The 18,496-nt window shown below is 44.2% G+C and overlaps 1 protein-coding gene across 1 annotated transcript in view; it reads right to left on the reverse strand.

Annotated features, from left to right (window-relative positions):
- The window catches only part of LOC140734032 (stimulated by retinoic acid gene 8 protein-like), an 80,667-nt gene that overhangs the window by 47,355 nt on the left and 14,816 nt on the right, over window positions 1-18,496 (reverse strand). Inside the window, exons 6-7 of the mRNA XM_073057611.1 lie at window positions 11,973-12,258; window positions 5,730-5,818 (exon numbers count right to left, since the gene is read on the reverse strand). Of these exons, the coding sequence (XP_072913712.1) occupies window positions 5,730-5,818; window positions 11,973-12,258 (375 nt within the window). The remainder of the gene's footprint in view (window positions 1-5,729; window positions 5,819-11,972; window positions 12,259-18,496) is intronic.

Here is an 18,496-nt window from a genome sequence, read left to right on the forward strand (position 1 = left end):
GTTGAGTAAACTCACATGCAGTGGTGCATGTGCTTGACAGAGTTGTTGTGGGGAACTTACTGGGGAAGCAGGGTAAAGACCCAAAGTCATTGACATCTACAAGCTGCTGGTTCTTAAGATGGACTAGAAATCCTTGGGTACACAGGAAATCAGCACCAAGCAATGGACTATCCACTTTGGTCTAGATGAAGTCCCATCTGTAACATTGCCCACTGAAGCAGAACATCATCTGTCATATCCTGTAAGTCTGGATCCTGCTGTTGTTTGCAGCCTCCAGCGAGGTATCGTCATTCTTTGCCTTCTCAATGGGTAATGCTGGCAGTGCACTCACTTGAGCACTCATGTCACACGGGAAGCGTGGCCCTGAAAGGGAGTCCGTAATGAACAGTAGATGTCCCTGGCAGCTGGAACCCACAGTGTTCACAGACCTCTGATGTCCCGATGCATTGGCACTGTCAAATCTGCAAGACGGTTGGCATTTCCTAATTTTCGTACCAAAGCGAGCTTGGTAAAAACATGTTTTGCAGACATGCTTATGTTGGAAACCTTGCTGACCAGACATATGGAGACTGGGAAAGGAGGAATGATGCACCTTTCTCAGGCCAAGTGTAGACTATCTGCTATTTTAGCAAGTTCCCTGTAGACCTACACAGGTACATTATCAAGGGCTATATGAACTTGATCAGGCATTTGCTGCATGAAGAGTTCTTTAAAAATAAAACGAGGATGGTGATTTTCCAGGAGAGACAACATGTGGTCCATTAGCTCTGATGGCTTAGCATCGCTGAGGCTGGGCAAGGAGGACAACTGTTTGGTGCACTCAGACTCCGCTAAGTCCAAAAGTCTGTAAAGCTGAGTTTTCAGTGATCGCTATTTATCATGTGCAGGTGGATATTCCAGTAGAGTTACCACTCTCGCAGCTGTGGAGTTGCTGAGAAACACTACAGCAGAGTAAAATTTGGTGTGGTCCGTGGTGATTTCTCACAGCGCAAATTGAGCCTCAGCTTGTACAAGCCGAGCCATAGCATTTTGCTCCCAAAACTCCAGCAGTTTCAAAGTGAATGCATTGGCTGACATGTTCAATAACTCTGGGATCATCCTAGAGTATCGGAGTCTCCAATGAAGGTTTACACAAATAAAACAGTGTGAGAAGTTTTATGTTTAAGAAAAACCATAACAATCATTTATTGTACTCCGAACAGTGAACACAAAGTATGGTAACCAAGCTTCACATAATTACGTCATCACGTCAAACCAGCCCCTTAAAGTGAACCCAAGCTCAATGTTGGTGGTTGTGAATTATGTAGGTTTCCACCAATTACATTACCCTATACATATATGTCACTATATACAACCCTGAGATTCATTGTCTTGTGGGCATACTCAATAAGTCCATAATAGAATAATAACCACAATAGAATCACTGAAAGATCACACCAACTTGGGGGTTCATCCAGTGTGCAAAAGACAACAAACTGTGCCGATATAAATAACAATAATAAAAAATAAATAAGCAATAAATATCAAGAACATGAGATGAAGAGTTCTTGAAATTGAGTTGTGGAAACATTTCAATGATGGGCAAGTGAAGTTATCCCCTTTGGTTCAAGAGCCTGATGGTTGAGAGTTAGTAACTGTTCCCAAACCTGGTGGTGCGAGTCCTGAGGCTCCTGTACAAGAGAGTGTGCCCTGGGTGGAGGTCCCTGATGATGGATGCTGCTTTCCTGTGACAACGTCAAGGAAATACACATCAGTCCTCACTGAGGGATCAGATGTGGAAGGGGTGAGCTAGTTCCTGGATGTCAACATCTCTGAAGATCTATCCTTGGCCCAACCTATCTATGCAATTACAAAGAAGGTACAACATAGGCTATATTTATTGGGAGTTTCAGGAGACTTGGAATGACACCAAGCACTCTCACAAATTTCTACAGATGTACCGTGGCGAGCATGCTAACTGATTGCAGCACCATCTAGTACGGAGGGGCCACTGCACAGGATTGGAAAAGCTGCAAAAAAGTTGTAAACTCAGTCAACACCATCATTGGCACTAACCTCCCCAGCATCGAGGACACCTTCAAAAGGCAATGCCTCAAAAAGGCGGCATCCATCATTAATCCAGGACATGTCCTCTTCTTATTGCTACCATCAAGGAGGAGGTACAGGAGCCTGAAGACATATCCTCATCATTTCAGAAACAGCTTCTTCCCCTCCATCAAGAGATTTCTGAATGGACAATGAATCCATGAACACTACCTCACTATTACTTTTTTCTCTTTTTGCACTACTTACTTAATTTTTTATATATACTTATTTTATTACAGTTTTTGTTGTATGTATTACAATGTACTGCTGCAATTAAACAGCAAATTTCTCAATGTATGCCAGAGATATTGAACTGATTCTGATTCTCCTCTGAATGGTGGGGGTGGGTCCTTGATGATGGATACTGTTTTCTGCGACAGTGCTCCATGTACATATGCTCATCGTTGAAGAAGGCTTTACCAGTGATGGACTGGGCTGTATCAACCACTTTTTGTAGGGCTTTCCATTCCTGGGCATTGGTGTTTCCATACTAGGCCATGATGCAACTAGTCAATATACTCTTCACAGTGCATCTATAGAAGTTTATAAAGTTTTAGATGACATGCCAAACCTTCGCAAACTTCTTAGAAAGTAGAGGCGTTGCCGTGCTTTCTTTGTAACGGTACTTACATGCTGAATCCAGGATGGGTCCTCTGAAATGATAACTCTGAGGAATTTCAAATTGCTGACCCACTCCATCTCTGATCCCCCGATGAGGACTGGCTCGTGGGCTTCTGGTTTCCTCCTTCCGTAGTCAATAATCAGCTCCTCGGTCTTGTTGACATTGAATGAGAGGTTGTTGTTGTGGCATCACTCAGCCAAATTATCAATCTCCTTCCACTTTGAGTTCAGCCAACAATAGTGGTGTTGTCATCAAACTTAAATATAGAATTTAAGCTATACTTAGCCTCGCAGTCATAAGTACAAGTCTAGTAGAGCATGGGGCTAAGCACACAGCCTTGTGTTGTACTTTTGCTGATGGAGATCACGGAAATCTAGGATCCAATTGCATTGTGAGGTATTGAGGCCTAGGTCTTGGAGATTAGGTATTAGTTTTGAGGGCACACTGGCATTGAATGTTCAGCTGTAGTCGAAGACGAGCATCCTGATGTGAACCAGGGTCCAGATGTTCCCAGTGCTGAGTGAAGAGCCAATGAAATGGACCTGTTGTGGTGGGAGGCAAATTGGAGCAGATCAAAGTCAGTCATCAGGCAGGAGTTGATATGTTTCATTACCAACCTCCCAAAGCACTTCATCACAGTGGATGTAGGTGCTACTGGATGATAGTCATTGAGGCAGGTTGCCATGTCTTCCTTAGGCACTGGTATAATTGAAGCCTGCTTGAAGCAGGTGAGTACCTCAGATGGCTGAAGTGAAGGTTAGAGATATCAGTGAACACACCAGCCAGTTGATCAAAGGTTCATTTTATTGTCAAAGAATGCATGTACAATACAACTCTGATATTTGGCTTCTCCAGATAGCCATTAAATACAGAAAGACCGATGGTGTTGATGAAAGAAAAAGAAAAGGAACAATACTGGCAGACCCTCAAAATTCACCCCCCCCCACACCTGCAGCAAAAAACAGCCACAATAACAATCACTGACCTGCTCCCCCACAACAAAAAACAGCCACAATATCACCTACCTCACTCGCAGAACGAACAACAATAGTAGCACTGAACATCAAACGCCCCCCCCCCCACACACACACACACACAAAATTAACAGACCACCCAGCCACCAATAGTCCACAAGAAAGAAAACACTGAAAAACTGAAGAAGACTAATATTAAGTACAGGATCAGCACAGGTTGTATTACGGATGCTTTCCGTGGCTTCACCCTCCTGAAGGACCCTCTCACGTCGGCCTCAGAGACTAAAATCACAGGGTTGTCAGGGGCTGTGGGAGTCTGTAAGGTGCCTCCATGTTTTGACCATCTTTGACAGTCAAAGTGAACGTAGAAGACATTGAGCTCATCTGGGAGCAAAACCTTGTTGTCACCCATGTCACTTGGTTTCACTTTTGTAGGAGGTGATAGCATTCAAGTCCTGTCATGGCTGTCGAGCTTCATTCAGTGATTCGAGTTTAGTCTGGAATTGCCACTGCACTGGTAAGGTGGCTTTCTGGAGATCATACCTGGACCTCCTTTATTTTACTTGGTTGCCAGACCTGAATGTCACTGATCTGGTCCTCAGCAGATTTTGGATCTCTTGGTACATCCAGGGCTTCTGGTTGGGGAAGGCTCTGAATGGTTTTGTCGGGACATACTCTTCTACGACTGTTTTTATAAAGTCTGTGACAACTCTAGTGTATTCATTCATATCTTCTGATGAGCCCTTGAACATGGCCCAGTCCACCGACTCAAAGCAATTCCATAATCATTCCTCTGCCCCCTGTGACCACCTCTTTGTTGTCCTTATCTCTGGAGAGTTGCTCTTTAGTCTCTGTATGCAGGTAGAAGGAAGGTGGCTGGATGATTAGATTTCCTGAAATGCGGTCTAAGTATGGAACAGTGGTCGAGCGTGTTGAGACCCTTCCTGCTATAGGAGATACGTATATGATAAATGGGCAGAGATTTCTTCAAACAAGCCTGACTGAAGTCCTCGACAATGATTTGAAGGTGTTGGGGTAAGCCATTTCTTGTTTGCTAGTTGCAGCACTCCATACCCCAAGTGCTTGTTTAACTTTGTGTAACACCTTACTGAAAATGATACTGAACACAGTCATTGTTTACGAGAATCCTAAGCCAGTTAATAGATTGATGCCTCTGCTCCCACTTGCACGATGAAATTTGGTCCAAATGTTCTAATGTATGTCCTTGGACATTACATCAGTTTCCTTAACTGATTCCAGACCGGAGACTGGGTGTTAATGCTGAGAAGATCTCATTCACATGAGTTGTACAGCATTACTGCCAAGCAGACCCCTTATATTTGAAGCAGGAAGAGCATAATTAACTGGCAGGTCTATAGGTTCATCTCCAGAGATCGAAACCCAGGAGAGACTAGAGTTCAGACCCTCAGCTAGGTCAGAGGTTATAGCTACAGGCAGCGGTACTGCTGCGAGATATACAGTAAACAACTATTTAAGATAGAACTGATGAGGATCAGAGGTAGGACGAGCCAGTTAAAAATTATTTTCACAGATTAACATGGTTAGTGTGACAAATTCATATTTTTAGGAGCGATAGATAATTAGACTAAAATTAACTGAAATCTTTTATAAATAGTTTTGTATATACCGTTCCATTATTGCATTAAAGTTTCATCAAACTGATTTATTTCGAGGAGTGTAAGTGGAGGTGCCACAAATTTACAGTATGCTTTTTGGTCTGGCAAGGATTCTAATCAGCAGTAACTCTTGGATGAGAGTATTAAATAAGGGGATATCACACAGAAGTGGGAAACTCCTGATCAGAACGGAATGCAGGTTCCATATACTGTACTCCTGCACCCTATCACATGCACAAAATGGCAGTAAAGTGCAGAACTCAAACACTAGCAAGTGCCTACCTTATCTAGGGAGTCACAGAGCTTGAACCAGACACGCAAGTTGGTATCTATTCAGGATTTTTTTATATTGCTTCCTACATCACACACTTTTTTAAGATTGTGAACAAAAGACAGTTAACAGTTTGATACCTGCTTTCCTCCTTTAGTCCTGTCACTGTATTCAGGTCTGATTTGACTAGGAATCCTGAAGCCAAATCAAATGCATCTTCAAAGAGTATCTGTGAAAAGGGTTGAAAAGCAAGACTATTTATTATGCAAAGGAAAAAAAAAGTGACCAGTGTAGCTCAGCAGATGAAGTAAACTACATTGCAGGTGATTTAGTTAAGTTAAAATGGGTCGTTCTTAATTTTCGCAAGTTTGCTCACACACCTGTAACTACTGATGAGACCTGAAACCATGAGACAGAACAAGCCAGAACATGATATAAACCTTTAGTCAGTAAAACTACGCAGCTACAAAAACCCAACAGTTCACCTAAAGCTCGGCTATTTAAACGGTTTACCGAAGAACATTCCAATTGTTGTCAAGAATAACGGCCAATCAGTGAAAGTCAGCCTGGGATTGATTGTCAACTGACCAATAGTTCACTGTAACACCTCCCTCTTGAAGATGATTACCTGTAGGATTTGAGTTGAGGGTTAACTTGAATTGGAACAACTGGCTTGCGCTGGAGATCAGTCACTGTTAGTGGTTGCAGGCTGTCACTTTTTTGTTGCGAAGTTGTTTCAGATGTTGGATGCTGTGGTGGCATTGTATCCAACACTGCATAGTTTTCTTCCTGAAAACACTTCAGCTGGAGACTTCCCCTTGAGGCCTGGATGCAAAATGTACTCAGAAATGTGTTGTGAGTCTCGACCGATGCTCCTTCCCCTCTTGATTTCAGAAGCGAACATTTGAAGGTATCCACAAACCTTTTTACTCAGCTCTTGGACTATGGATGATAGGAGGGTGAGCATATGTGGATAATTCCACTGTTCTGCAGAATGCACCAAACTGCTGTGCACCGAATTGGGTGCTGTTGTCAGAAACATCCCCAAGTGGCTGAGGATCTGCAGCATGCAACAACTGCAGGTCTTTATCATTCTTGACTTCATAGGTAATACTTCTGGCCATTTGGAATAGGTGTCAACCAGGACTAAGTAGATACACCCATTGACTGGGCCAGCAAAGTCAATATGTACTCAAATCCAAGGTCTGGTAGCCCGAGGCCCTGGTTGTGGATCAGCTGTAGTTGAATTCCTTGCTGCCACCGAACACTGAGTACACCGTTTGCATCCAGCTGTGATATCTTCATCTATACCTGGCCAGTACACAAAGCTTCTTGCCACGCTTCCATTTGATTGATGCCTGGGTCACCATGGTGGAACTGGTTCAGTGCTTCTGCTCAAAGTGTTCATGGAACCACTATTCTGTCTCCAAACATTAAGCAGGAGTTCACAGCTAAGAGCAACGTACGATGTTGGTAGAAGGGCACGACATCTTCCTCAACCCATTGACTGACCATTCATCAACAAGGTATCTGGAGATACTCTGAAGAAGAGGATCTGCAGACGTTTCTACTCTGATCTTGTCAACCATGACCGGAAGACCTTCAGCAGAGTCCAATACAACCCAGTGGACTTCTCAATCAATTGAAATCGCAGCCACGCTGGCACCTTTGTTTTCAGTAAGCTTCTGATTCATAAGTCTGGAGACCAAGTTCCTGGGCTGATGTGCACTTGAATTCAAAATGGTAGGCTAATAACATCATTGCCCAACTTTGTAGGCAGTTAGCTGTATACACCAGGCTGCCTTTCTTAGACATGTAGATGGACAATAGTGGCTTATGATCAGTAAGGAGAGTGAATTGTCTACCAGAAAGCATCTTGTGGAATTTCTTCACAGCAAAGATGATTTTGAATTTGTCATGAGTTACTTTTAGTCAGTTGCTTAGGTCAAAGATCTAGCTGCATGCATGACAGCTTTCTCGGAACCTTCAGGAAAGATATGAGCAAGTACCCTGAAGATGGATGCATCCGCTGTGATGACGATTAGCAACTCTAGGTTGAAATGCATCAAGAGAGGGTCAGATGACAGCAAATTTTTCACTTGATCAAAAACCTCCTGCGAGTGTTTGTACCATTTCCACATGGCACCCTTGTTGAGCAGGGTATTGAATGGCTCCCTCAGCTGGTGCACAGCTTGGAGGACTGATCGTACCTAAAAATCATTGACATCTGATGGCAGAGGCATCTTTAAGATAGCGGCAATGTTTTTGGGATCTGGGCAATGACCGTGCTCATCCACGATGAATCCAAGATACTCGATTAGAGACATCAAGAGGCTGCATTTTTTTTTGCACAAAGTTGCAGTCCAAGGTCTTGAGGATTGTATAAAATGTGATCCGGACATTAGTATAGTTCTGTCTGATCCATTCCCACCATAATGATGTCAGCAAGGTAAGCAGCAGCACTCAGCATGCTGTCCATGGAAAACTGAAGGAGCCACCTTTACCTGAAAAGGCAGACAGAGGAAGAAAAACAACCCCTTATGTCTAGTAATGGTGAGAAGCTCCTGTGAATATTCCGCCACTTCTACCTGGTGGTAGGCTTCTATGAAGTCCAAATTTGCAAAGTAACAACCACAGTTCAATTTTGTGAAAAGATCTGCAGGTACTGGTAATGAGTACTGATGTGTCTCCAGAGCCACGCTAAGACCAGTTGAGAAGTCTGCACACAACTTCACTGTAGGGATGGCTTTCTCGATGATGACTACTGGAGCTGCCCAATGTGAGTAACTGACAGCTTTGATCACACCACCTTGTTGCAGGTGATCTAGCTCTTGCTCCACGATTGGTAAGGCTGCATATGGCACCAGACTTTTGGGACAGATGACTGGCTTTGCATCTGGATGGAGATGGAGTTCTGCTTGTATTTAACTACAGTGATCTAAACCATCTAGAAACACTGCTACAGAGTGCTGTTGCAATCGTGGTATGGTCTCACATACTGGCATTGACTGACATGTATTGAATGGCCAATGGCTTTGTCCAGACCTCATCCAGAGGGATGCACCAAGGATCAAGTTTGTCCATCTAGTCCATGCCAAGGACATTCAGATCTAGCTGGTCTGTCAGGGAACACACACCACTGAGATTGGTTGCCGTTCAGCTTCACCATGCGGTGCAGTTCGCCAATTAGCTGGAAAGTTTCACCTGATGCACTGCAAGTGGGATGATGAGTTGTTTTGACTGTGGGGAACCAAGTGGCGGCCACGTGCATTTGGAGATAATGATAATGTCTGATGTTGTGTCTTGACCAACTGATTGTTGACGTATAAATACATTGGTGAAATCAACTTTGACCGTAACCATTAAACTGCTTGGAGCTTTTGAAACTTCTTGCCCTTGTATTTCACTGGCCTAGAAGGCATTGAAGGATGGCAAAAGTCCTCTTTGAGACCATGGTACTGGCATTGTCTGTGTTACAGTGATTTTTGGGTTTAGGACATATACATTTAGCAATTGACTTTGGCTACCAGTCTTCACATCTGATTATGTACTGTGGATTGAATTTGGAGTGCAGCTCTGAACAATGGGTTCCTAAAAGCCATGAATATCAGACTAGACAATGCTGATTAAAATTCATTTGGATGTCTGTGATGCTGATGCGAATCAGGAGGTGTGAAGGTTGTATGTAGTTTCAAAGAAAGCATTGCCCATACATTGTAAATATGGAATGTCCTTTGATGGTTAGCACATAAAATATCGAGTCCCACGTTGGGCCAGGGAGACCTTTTGACCGAAAGCGTCTCCGTATGATGTCTGCTGTGCCTTGTTTTGTCGAATAAAGAAGCCGTTCTGTATCTACCAGTACTTTTCTCCAGTGACTTCATTCACACAACAGTCTGCAAATATGTTTCTTATACTGGCAGTTTGTTGCATAGTGCCGCACATCACAGTTCCCACAAGCTGTGTTTGGCTGCTTAGAGACCTGCTAGTGATGATATCTGGGCCACTGGAAGCTGCATTGATACATTCTGTTGACCAAGTTGGAATCATGTTTCCAGTTGATCAACCAGTGACATTCTTGAGCCATATCAGGGACCTGCTCCAGTCTGGCTCGGAGCTACTGGCAAATGCCTGCATCACCAGGTGCCTGAGGTCTGCAAAAAAAAATCAGACATTTCAACTGTGATTCAGTCATGTTACCCAGCTTGATTTGTTCACGTTCGCGGCTGACGACCCCAGCATATGTGATGAACTTATCGGTGATGTTAGCAAAAACTCAAAAGAGATGACTGCTCTCCAAAAATGCTTGTTAGCTGTTGGACAATTCCATCAAACGGTATGCCACATGGGTTCTTAGACAGGATGAAATTGAAATAACATTCATGTTCAGCAGTACCCAAATTACGAAGCGTGTTGCGTGTCTTCCAAGAGTTGTCTTTACTGGTGAACCTGACCCAGAAGATATCCTCACGTTGTCTGAACCAGGATTCAAATCTAACTCCTGAAGTGGCATTGAAATGGAAATTGGTAAAGGTCGCAATTACTGACTGAGCTTGCTGCTGTTGCAGGATTGCACGCAAGTCATCTGCTGAAATTGCCTTGTCAATACAATAAGGCACCTCGCATCGCCTGTAACAACTGATGAGACCCAAAGCCAGGAGATCGAACAAACCAGAACACGAAATAAACCTTTATTCGGTAAAATCAACACCTCAAAGCTCAACAGTACATCCCAAAGCACAACTATTTAAATAGTTTACCCAAGAACCATGACCGATCAGTGAAAATCAGCCCAGGATTGGTCATCAGCCAACCAATAGGCATTAGTTGTTTTGACTCGCCGTTACACAAATAAAGCACAAAACCATCCTAGGGTTAGTAATCTAATTTCCATTAATGAATGGTGTCAAATTCAATATTTGACTGAATGATGATCATACTGGAATTGTGTAAATCACTAGTAATGTTACAGCTTGAAAGCAGTTTATAGTGTTGTCACCAAACTACATCTTCATGAATTCCAGAGGGGCTGTTCCTTCAGCAATTTGGCTGGTAGTGTGGAATCACTACATAGAACAACCCTTTTCCCCCAATTACTTTGCCTTACTACCTTTGAGACCCCGCTCAAAACCCAGAGCACAAAAGGTGCTCAAGAACAGACTCCTGGCAAATTTTAAAACAGTCCAGCAAACAGTTTCAGTGAGTTAAGTATTTTCTGATATAAACGAAGAACTTGGGAAATGAACAGTTAGGTACGTCACTAATAGTAATAATATTTTAATATTTTGTGAGCTGAGTTCATCTAATAAGTAGGGGCATGGACAGGTACCTCATGACTATGCCATATACAAACTCCAGGACATTTCTTCTATTCTGGACCACAAATGCAGTGTCACTGAACAGGGAATTCAAGTGTCAATCAATGCAGTCCATTTGCGAGGGTGGGCACTTTGTGGATAGCACCTTTCAGGATACTGTCACTTTGCAGCTCACGAGAATGCAAGCACAGCAGAGGGGATGGATGCCTGCCAGAAAGGTGCAGGAGAGGCCTAAAAGGTTTTTGTCTTTAACCAGAGGACTATTCTACAAGCCATAAACTAGCCACGAGGATAAAGATGAACAAATTTGTAAGAAGAGTCCAGAGGGCCACAATAGTGACAATGGGAGAATAGGACTTGTGAAATAGACCTAACAAGGAGAGGAAGGACCTTCTGAAGTGGATTCAGAAGAACCTTCTTGAAAAGTACATCCCTGGGACGAAAACTAAATGAGCCGAGCCAAATAGAACAAGTAACAATGTGAAAAATGGCACCATATTAGGAAGTTTAGAAAAGTAGTGGAAAGGGATGCAAGCCCACCTCTGAATCATAATTGTAAACTTCTGAAAGGTCAGTTTCATAGCTACGAGAACAGATGTTGCTCAAGCCCTTCCGCGGTAGGTCTTCGAGAAACATTAATACATGCAAGACCATTCAATATAATGCCAATTAACAAAGTTCAGATTGTAAGCATTCAATAAAAAATAGCAAAATACATATTAAGTAATTTTTCACAGAGCTTCTCAGAAAATATTGTATTTGGAACTAAAATGCACTTGAATCAAAAAAAATCTTAATTTTTAAGGAAAGTGAAATAAAACAAATAGAGTAATATCACTCTGTGCTATTAGGTTATCAGAATCCCAGCACAACATCTACAAATAGAAGGACATTCACTCTATATGGAAAGAGAACATAAATCACACAATCATTATCATCTTTGGCACTGTGATTCTTCTGGCTGGGGATCTCCAAAAGAATAAAGGGCATTTTAATCACTGAATGTTTGTGACTTTTAGTGGCAGCAACTGATTAATCATGTTTAAAACATTTTTGGTAAGGTACCTCATCGTGATTGGATTCTGAAGAGCCACTTGCTCCCTGGCTGTCTAAGGCTTGGTCCCTCATCGAACAATCTATCGACAGAGGTATCTGCAAGGTGATTTGCTCTCCTGGGGAGAAAGACGCACTTTGAGAGCATTTGTTGAAGATGTCTGTCTTCCCCTCCACAGACATTTCTTGCCAGAGGTGAGAAATTGCTTTGGATACAATGGGGAGGGTGATCTGTTCCATGGATACAATCTTGTTCTCCACCAAAAGGTCTACTGTTTCTTTATAAAAATTCAAGTAGCTGTCAGTAAGAAGAAGACAACATTTCAATTAATTTGGAAAATAAAGAACAATATGGAAAGTTTCAGAGCCTGACACATGTGCCTTGCCACATGAGGTGGTCATAAAAGGCACTGAAGACATTTTTCCCTAAGGATATGGATGTTATTGATGTGCAAAGGTCACACGTACATATCAATTCCTTTGATCCATAAATAACCATTTCAGGTAACAGGACCTTTTATTACAATGTCACCACAGCAGACAATTAAAGCAGTCATTCTCTTTGGTATCCTTAAAACATGCTATATTTGTATATGATATATAGCACTGCCAAATAATTGTGTTTCCCTGATTAGTTAAACATAATGGGTTCCTAATCTTGGAGAAAACAGGTTAAGAATAGAGAAAGACTTCTACTGAAAAATCTGAGAGGAATCAGATGGCACATCACTCTTACAATAGGACTGAAAGAAATATACTCATCTCATCAACTGAACAATGGCGTTCAGCATTAAGTTTCAAGCAATAATAGAGTAATATAGCTTCTATAATTCAAATAACATGAAACGAGCCCTATATTTGCATGCCAAAGAGATGTATAATAGAACCAATCAAGTTAGTACCTAAACATGATACTATGACATGCTATATCAGAAGATATACAAAATGCTGGAGATCAGAGCTGAAAAAATACCACATAAATGCACCTGCTTTTCCAAAAAAAATTATAATTCTTCCATGTGCCCTGGAAATTTTTCACTCATTCTAATTAGGAAGGAGAATAGCAATGGGGGAACATTTTCCTTAACCTATTAATACTTTGCTGTTGGAGCATTATAAACCTATTTGAAAACAGTAATTAATGGGGCAAAAGCAGGAAATGGCCATTGACAAAATATACCATCGTCAGAAAGGGCAGGGAGGGAGGCAAAAGAGGTGGGGTCGTGGCACTTCTGATCAGTGGTAGTGTCATATCTGCAGAAAAGTAGGAAGTCATGGAGGGATTATCTACTCAGTGTCTGTGGGTGGAAACAGGAAGGGGGTCAATAACTCTACTGGGTGTTTTTTATACACCACCCAATAGTAACAGGGACATCGAGGAGCAGACAAGGAGACAGATTCTGAAAAGGTGTAATAATAACAGGGTTGTTGTGGTGGGAGATTTTAATTTCCCAAATATTGTGTGGTATCTCCCTAGATCAAGAGGTTTAGATGGGGTGGAGTTTGTTAGGTGTGTTCAGGAAGGTTTCCTGACACAATATGTAGATAAGCCTACAAGAGGAGAGACTGTCCTTGATCTGGTATTGGGAAATGAACCTGGTCAGGTGTCAGGTCTCTCAGTGGGAGAGCATTTTGGAGACAGTGATCACAATTCTATCTCTTTTACCATAGCGTTGGAGAGGGATAGGAACAGTCAAGTTAGGAAAGCGTTTAATTGGAGCCTGTATCATGACGCAGGTGCACATGGTCCTGATGTCTGTGGAAAACACACCGTCAGTCAGCTTAACAACATAGGAGACTGGACCACTCTGCTCAAGAATAACCCCAGGTAGCCATTGCTGATTATTGCTACTGCTGAAGTTTCTCACATAGACATTGTCATCCGGTTCTAACTGTCTGCCTCGTGCATGTTGATCATGTCCCTCCTTCTGCTTTTCCTGCTTTCTCTCCACTTTTGCCTTCATGTCCGGGTGCAGCAGGTCCAATTTTGACTTGGGCCTACCCCCCATCAGCATCTCTGCTGGAGTGTGTGCAGTCGTAGTCTGTGGCGTGAGGCGGTACTTAAACAGGAAACGTGAAAGCCGGGTACTAAGAGAGTCCCCTGTCATCCACTTCAGGCCTTCCTTCACTGTCTGAACAGCCCGCTCAGCCAACCCATTTGAGGCTGGGTGGAAAGGGGCCGTCCGAATGTGACAAATGCCATTCTGCCGCATGAACTCACCAAACAGCTCACTGGTGAACGTCGGGCCATTATCAGTGACCAGAGTGTCAGGCAACCTGTGGACTGCCAACACTTGCCTGAGTTTGTCTATGGTTGAGGGGGCTGAGAGCTTCAATCCACTTAGAATGCGCATCTACCATTACAAGAAACATCTGCCCCATAAAGGGGCCAGCAAAGTTCAAATGTAGCCTAGACCAGGGGTAGACTGGCCACTCCCATGGGTGCAAAGCAGCTGGTGGTGGCATGTTCTGATTGGTCTGACATTGTGTGCATGATTTTACCTTGTTCTCCAGATCCTGATCCATTCCTGGCCACCAGACATAGGATCTTGCAAGGCTTTTCATTCGAGACACCCCTGGGTGAGTCTCATGAATTTACTCCACAATCTGTGAACGGCCAGGGGGAGGCACGATGACCCTCACCCCCCCAGAAAATGCAGCCATCCTGCAGGCTCAGTTCTGTCTTGCGTTTGGCATAAGGTCTCAGTTCCTCTCCTTCCATGACTCTGGGCCAACCTTGTAAAAGAAAAGTCTTGACTTGAGACAGGACTGGGTCCCTCTCTGTCCATTGCTTGATCTGGGTCGCCTTTACTGGTGTCTTGGACAGCCTCTCCAATGAAAACACAGTCTCTGGAGGCACATATGTAATAACAGGCGTCTCAGGTAAAGGGAGTCGACTCAGGTAAAGGGAGTCGACTCAGCGCATCGGCGTTTGCATTATCCCCACCCGCTCTGTACACGATAGTATACTGGTAGGCTGACAATGTGAGAGCCCAACGCTGTATCCTGGCTGAGGCTAGCGGTGGGATGCATCTGGTCTCCCTAAAAAGGCTCATCAGTGGTTTATGGTCTGTATAAATTGTGAATACATGTCCATAGAGGTACTGATGAAAACATTTGACCACAAAAACAACGGCCAGACCTTCTTTGTCTAGCTGTGAATATCTCTTCTCGGCAGCCGTCAGGGTACGTGAAACAAAACCAATAAGCTTCTCTGAACGGTCCTCCATTACATGTGAGAGAACTGCCCCGACTCCATAGGGCGAAGCATCGCATGAAAGGGTGACCTCCTTGTCTGGGTCATAGTGAACGAGCAGCTTCGCTGAGTGGAGGAGTTCTTTCACTTTCTTGAAAGCTTCCTCCTGCTCTTCACCCCACCGCCACTTAGTGTCATTGTGAAGCAGCTTATACAGTGGGGCCAAAACCTTTGAGAGGTCCGGAAGAAACTTGCCATAATAATTCACCATTCCCAAAAATGATCTGAGTTCAGTGATGTTCTTGGGGCTTGGGGCCTCCTTAATAGCTTTCACTTTTTCCTCCACTGGGCAGAGCCCCTCAGCTCCCAGGTAGGTCACACTCGGAGCCAGGAACACACATTTTCCACGTTTTAATCGCCGCCCTGTGTCTGAGAGCCTCTTCAGCACCTTTTCTAAGTTAGCCAGATGCTCCCCCTCCGTGGCTCCCGTGATCAAAATATCATCAAGATACACTGCTACATGCGGAATCCCCTGCACCAAGGAGTCCATTGTCCTTTGGGAAATGGCGGCGCTAGACACCACTCCAAACACCAGGCGACTGTATCTGAATAAACCCTTGTGCGTATTGATGGTGACGTACTCCTTTGAATCCTCGCTGAGCAGCAGCTGTTGGTAGGCGTGGCTCATGTCCAGCTTTGTGAACAGTTTACCCCCTGACAGGGTTGCAAACAGGTCATCCACCCGTGGCAATGGGTACTCCGCCAGCTTAGAGACCTGATTCACCGTAAGCTTGTAGCCTCCACATATCCTCACCATTTTATCCGCCTTCAAAATTGGAACAGTGGGAGCCGCCCACCTTGAAAACTGGACGGGCTCAATGATGCTCAGCCCCTGTAAACGTTCCAGCTCCTCCTCGAATTTACCTTTCATGGCATAGGGCACTGACCTGGGCTTAAAAAAACGTGGTACGGCCTCAGGGTCGACATGGAGTTTCACGGTCACGCCCTTCAGTGTGCCCAGTTCATCCCTGACAACATTACTATACCGCTGCAGAATGTCCTCTGTCGTGCGTGCATACTTAACTTCATGCCAGTTGAGCCGGATTTTGTGAAGCCAATTGCGGCCCAAAAGATTGGGCCCACTGCCCTTAGCTATCACCAGCCTGCTTCAACCTTCTGACCCCCGGCTGAACTATCCACATATATCACCCCTAAATGAGGTACGGGCTGCCCCATAGAGGTCCTGAGTTTGAGCTTTGACAGTCTGGTGGGAGGCAGGTTGGACCCCCGTGTCCTCCTGTAGGTCTCCTCGCTGATGACCGATGCAGTAGCCCCTGAATCAATCTCGAACTTAATGTCCTTTCCCCTGACAGTGACTGTGGCGTAATATGGTTCAGGTGGTTCCTCATCCGTTTCCACCCCAAACATGTTGTAGGCACGCACTGCCTCCTCGTCTGCTTCTGTGTGGCTGCCTGAGTCTGTTGAGCTTTCCCCTGCCCAGGCTTAACCTTACCCTTTAAGCTCCTGCACTTTTTAGCTAAATGTCCCTTTTTGCTACAAGCATGGCAGACAGTATCTTTGAATTTGCAACATTTGCATAGTGCGTCCCTCAACACCGAAAACATTCCACCCGCTTTGCCTGTTTACCAGTCTCCCTCCTGACTCGGAGCACTGCCGCCAACTGCGACCCCCCCCCCCCCCCCCATATCCTTTCTGGATATCCTTGGCATTATTAGTAGCCATCTCCATGCCTTGGGCAATCTCGGGCTTTCTTGACAGTCAACGGTGGGGTTTCCCCCAGCATGCAGTGTTGTGTGATGTCATTATTAATGACACATACTAATCTAACATGAAGCACGTCATCCAACACGGCTCCAAAATCACAATGCTCCGACAGCTGCCGAAGCTCGGCCACAAAATTAGCCACAGACTGACCTGGCTTCCGGACGTAGCTGTGAAACTTGAACTGATGGACTATCACCGAAGGCTTCAGATTGTGGTGGTTCCCCACGAGCTTGACCAGTTTGCCATATGGAATTTCTCTCGGTTTCTGCAGTGTGGCTAAGTTCCTTATCAACTTGTAAGTCTTTGCCCCACACACGCTCAGGAGAATAGAGTGCTTCTTAGCCTCCTCAAAAATTCCATTAGCACAGAAAAAGTGTCCCAACCTTTCCTCGTACTCCAGCCAGTCCTCGGTTCCCTCCACAAATGCACCAATAGTCCCAAACGTAGCCATCCGAACACGAGGCTCCTCGTCCGCTCACAGCTCCTGTTCGAAACAGGCCGACACGTCCACAAAAACAGTTCACCTTGTCGCCAAAAATATGTGGCAACTTCTACTTTACAAAAGGACCACTCGACAAGTTCATGGCCAAAAGAACATCTTTATCTAGGACGGCAAATGATATTTACAACACAGAGGCTTCCAGGTACCTCGTGAGGCATGGGTGGTGGAACTACATACAATGCACACCGGAAGTAAAACCCTGCTGAGCCCTGAAACCAGCTTCTAGTTACCAACAGCTTCCCAATTGGTATTAACTTACTGTTAATAATACTCACGTTACAACAAGGACCAATCAAGTGTGACAGTAGAAAAGTGTGTATGGAACCAGGGAAGATAGCAGAAATACTTAATGAATACTTGGCTTCACTATTCACTACAGAAAAGCATCTTGACAATTGTACAGATGACTTACAGCGGATTGAAAAGATAGACTTTAAGAAAGAAGATGTGCTTGAGCTTCTGAAAAGCATTAAGTCTCCGGGACCGGATGAGATGTACCCCAGGCTACTGTGGGAAGTGAGGGAGGAGATTGCTGAGCCTCTGGCAATGATCTTGGCATCATCAGTGGGGACAGGAGAGGTTCCGAAGGATTGGAGGGTTGCAGACCTTGTTTCCTTATTCAAGAAAGGGAGTAGAGATAGCCCAGTGAGTCTTACTTCAGTGGTTGGTAAGTTGATGGAAAAGATCCTGAGAGGCGGGATTTATGAACATTTGGAGAGGCATAATATGATTAGGAATAGTCAGCATGACTCTGTCAAGGGTAGGTCGTGCCTTACGAGCCTGATTGAATTTTTTGAGGATGTGTCTAAACACATTGATGAAGGAAGAACAGTGGTTGTGGATTTCAGCGAGGCATTTGATAAGGCACCCCATGCAAGGCTTATTGAGAAAGTAAGGAGGCATGGGATCCAAGGAGACATTGCTTTGTGAATCCAGAATTAGCTTGCCAACAGAAGGCAAAGAGTGGTTGTTGACAGGTCATATTCTGCATGGAGGTCGGTGACCAGTGGTGTGCCTCAGAGATCTGTTCTGGGACCCCTTCTCTTCGTGATT

This window comes from Hemitrygon akajei, chromosome 10 (assembly GCF_048418815.1).
Source record: "Hemitrygon akajei chromosome 10, sHemAka1.3, whole genome shotgun sequence".
NCBI classification, from domain to species: domain Eukaryota; kingdom Metazoa; phylum Chordata; class Chondrichthyes; order Myliobatiformes; family Dasyatidae; genus Hemitrygon; species Hemitrygon akajei.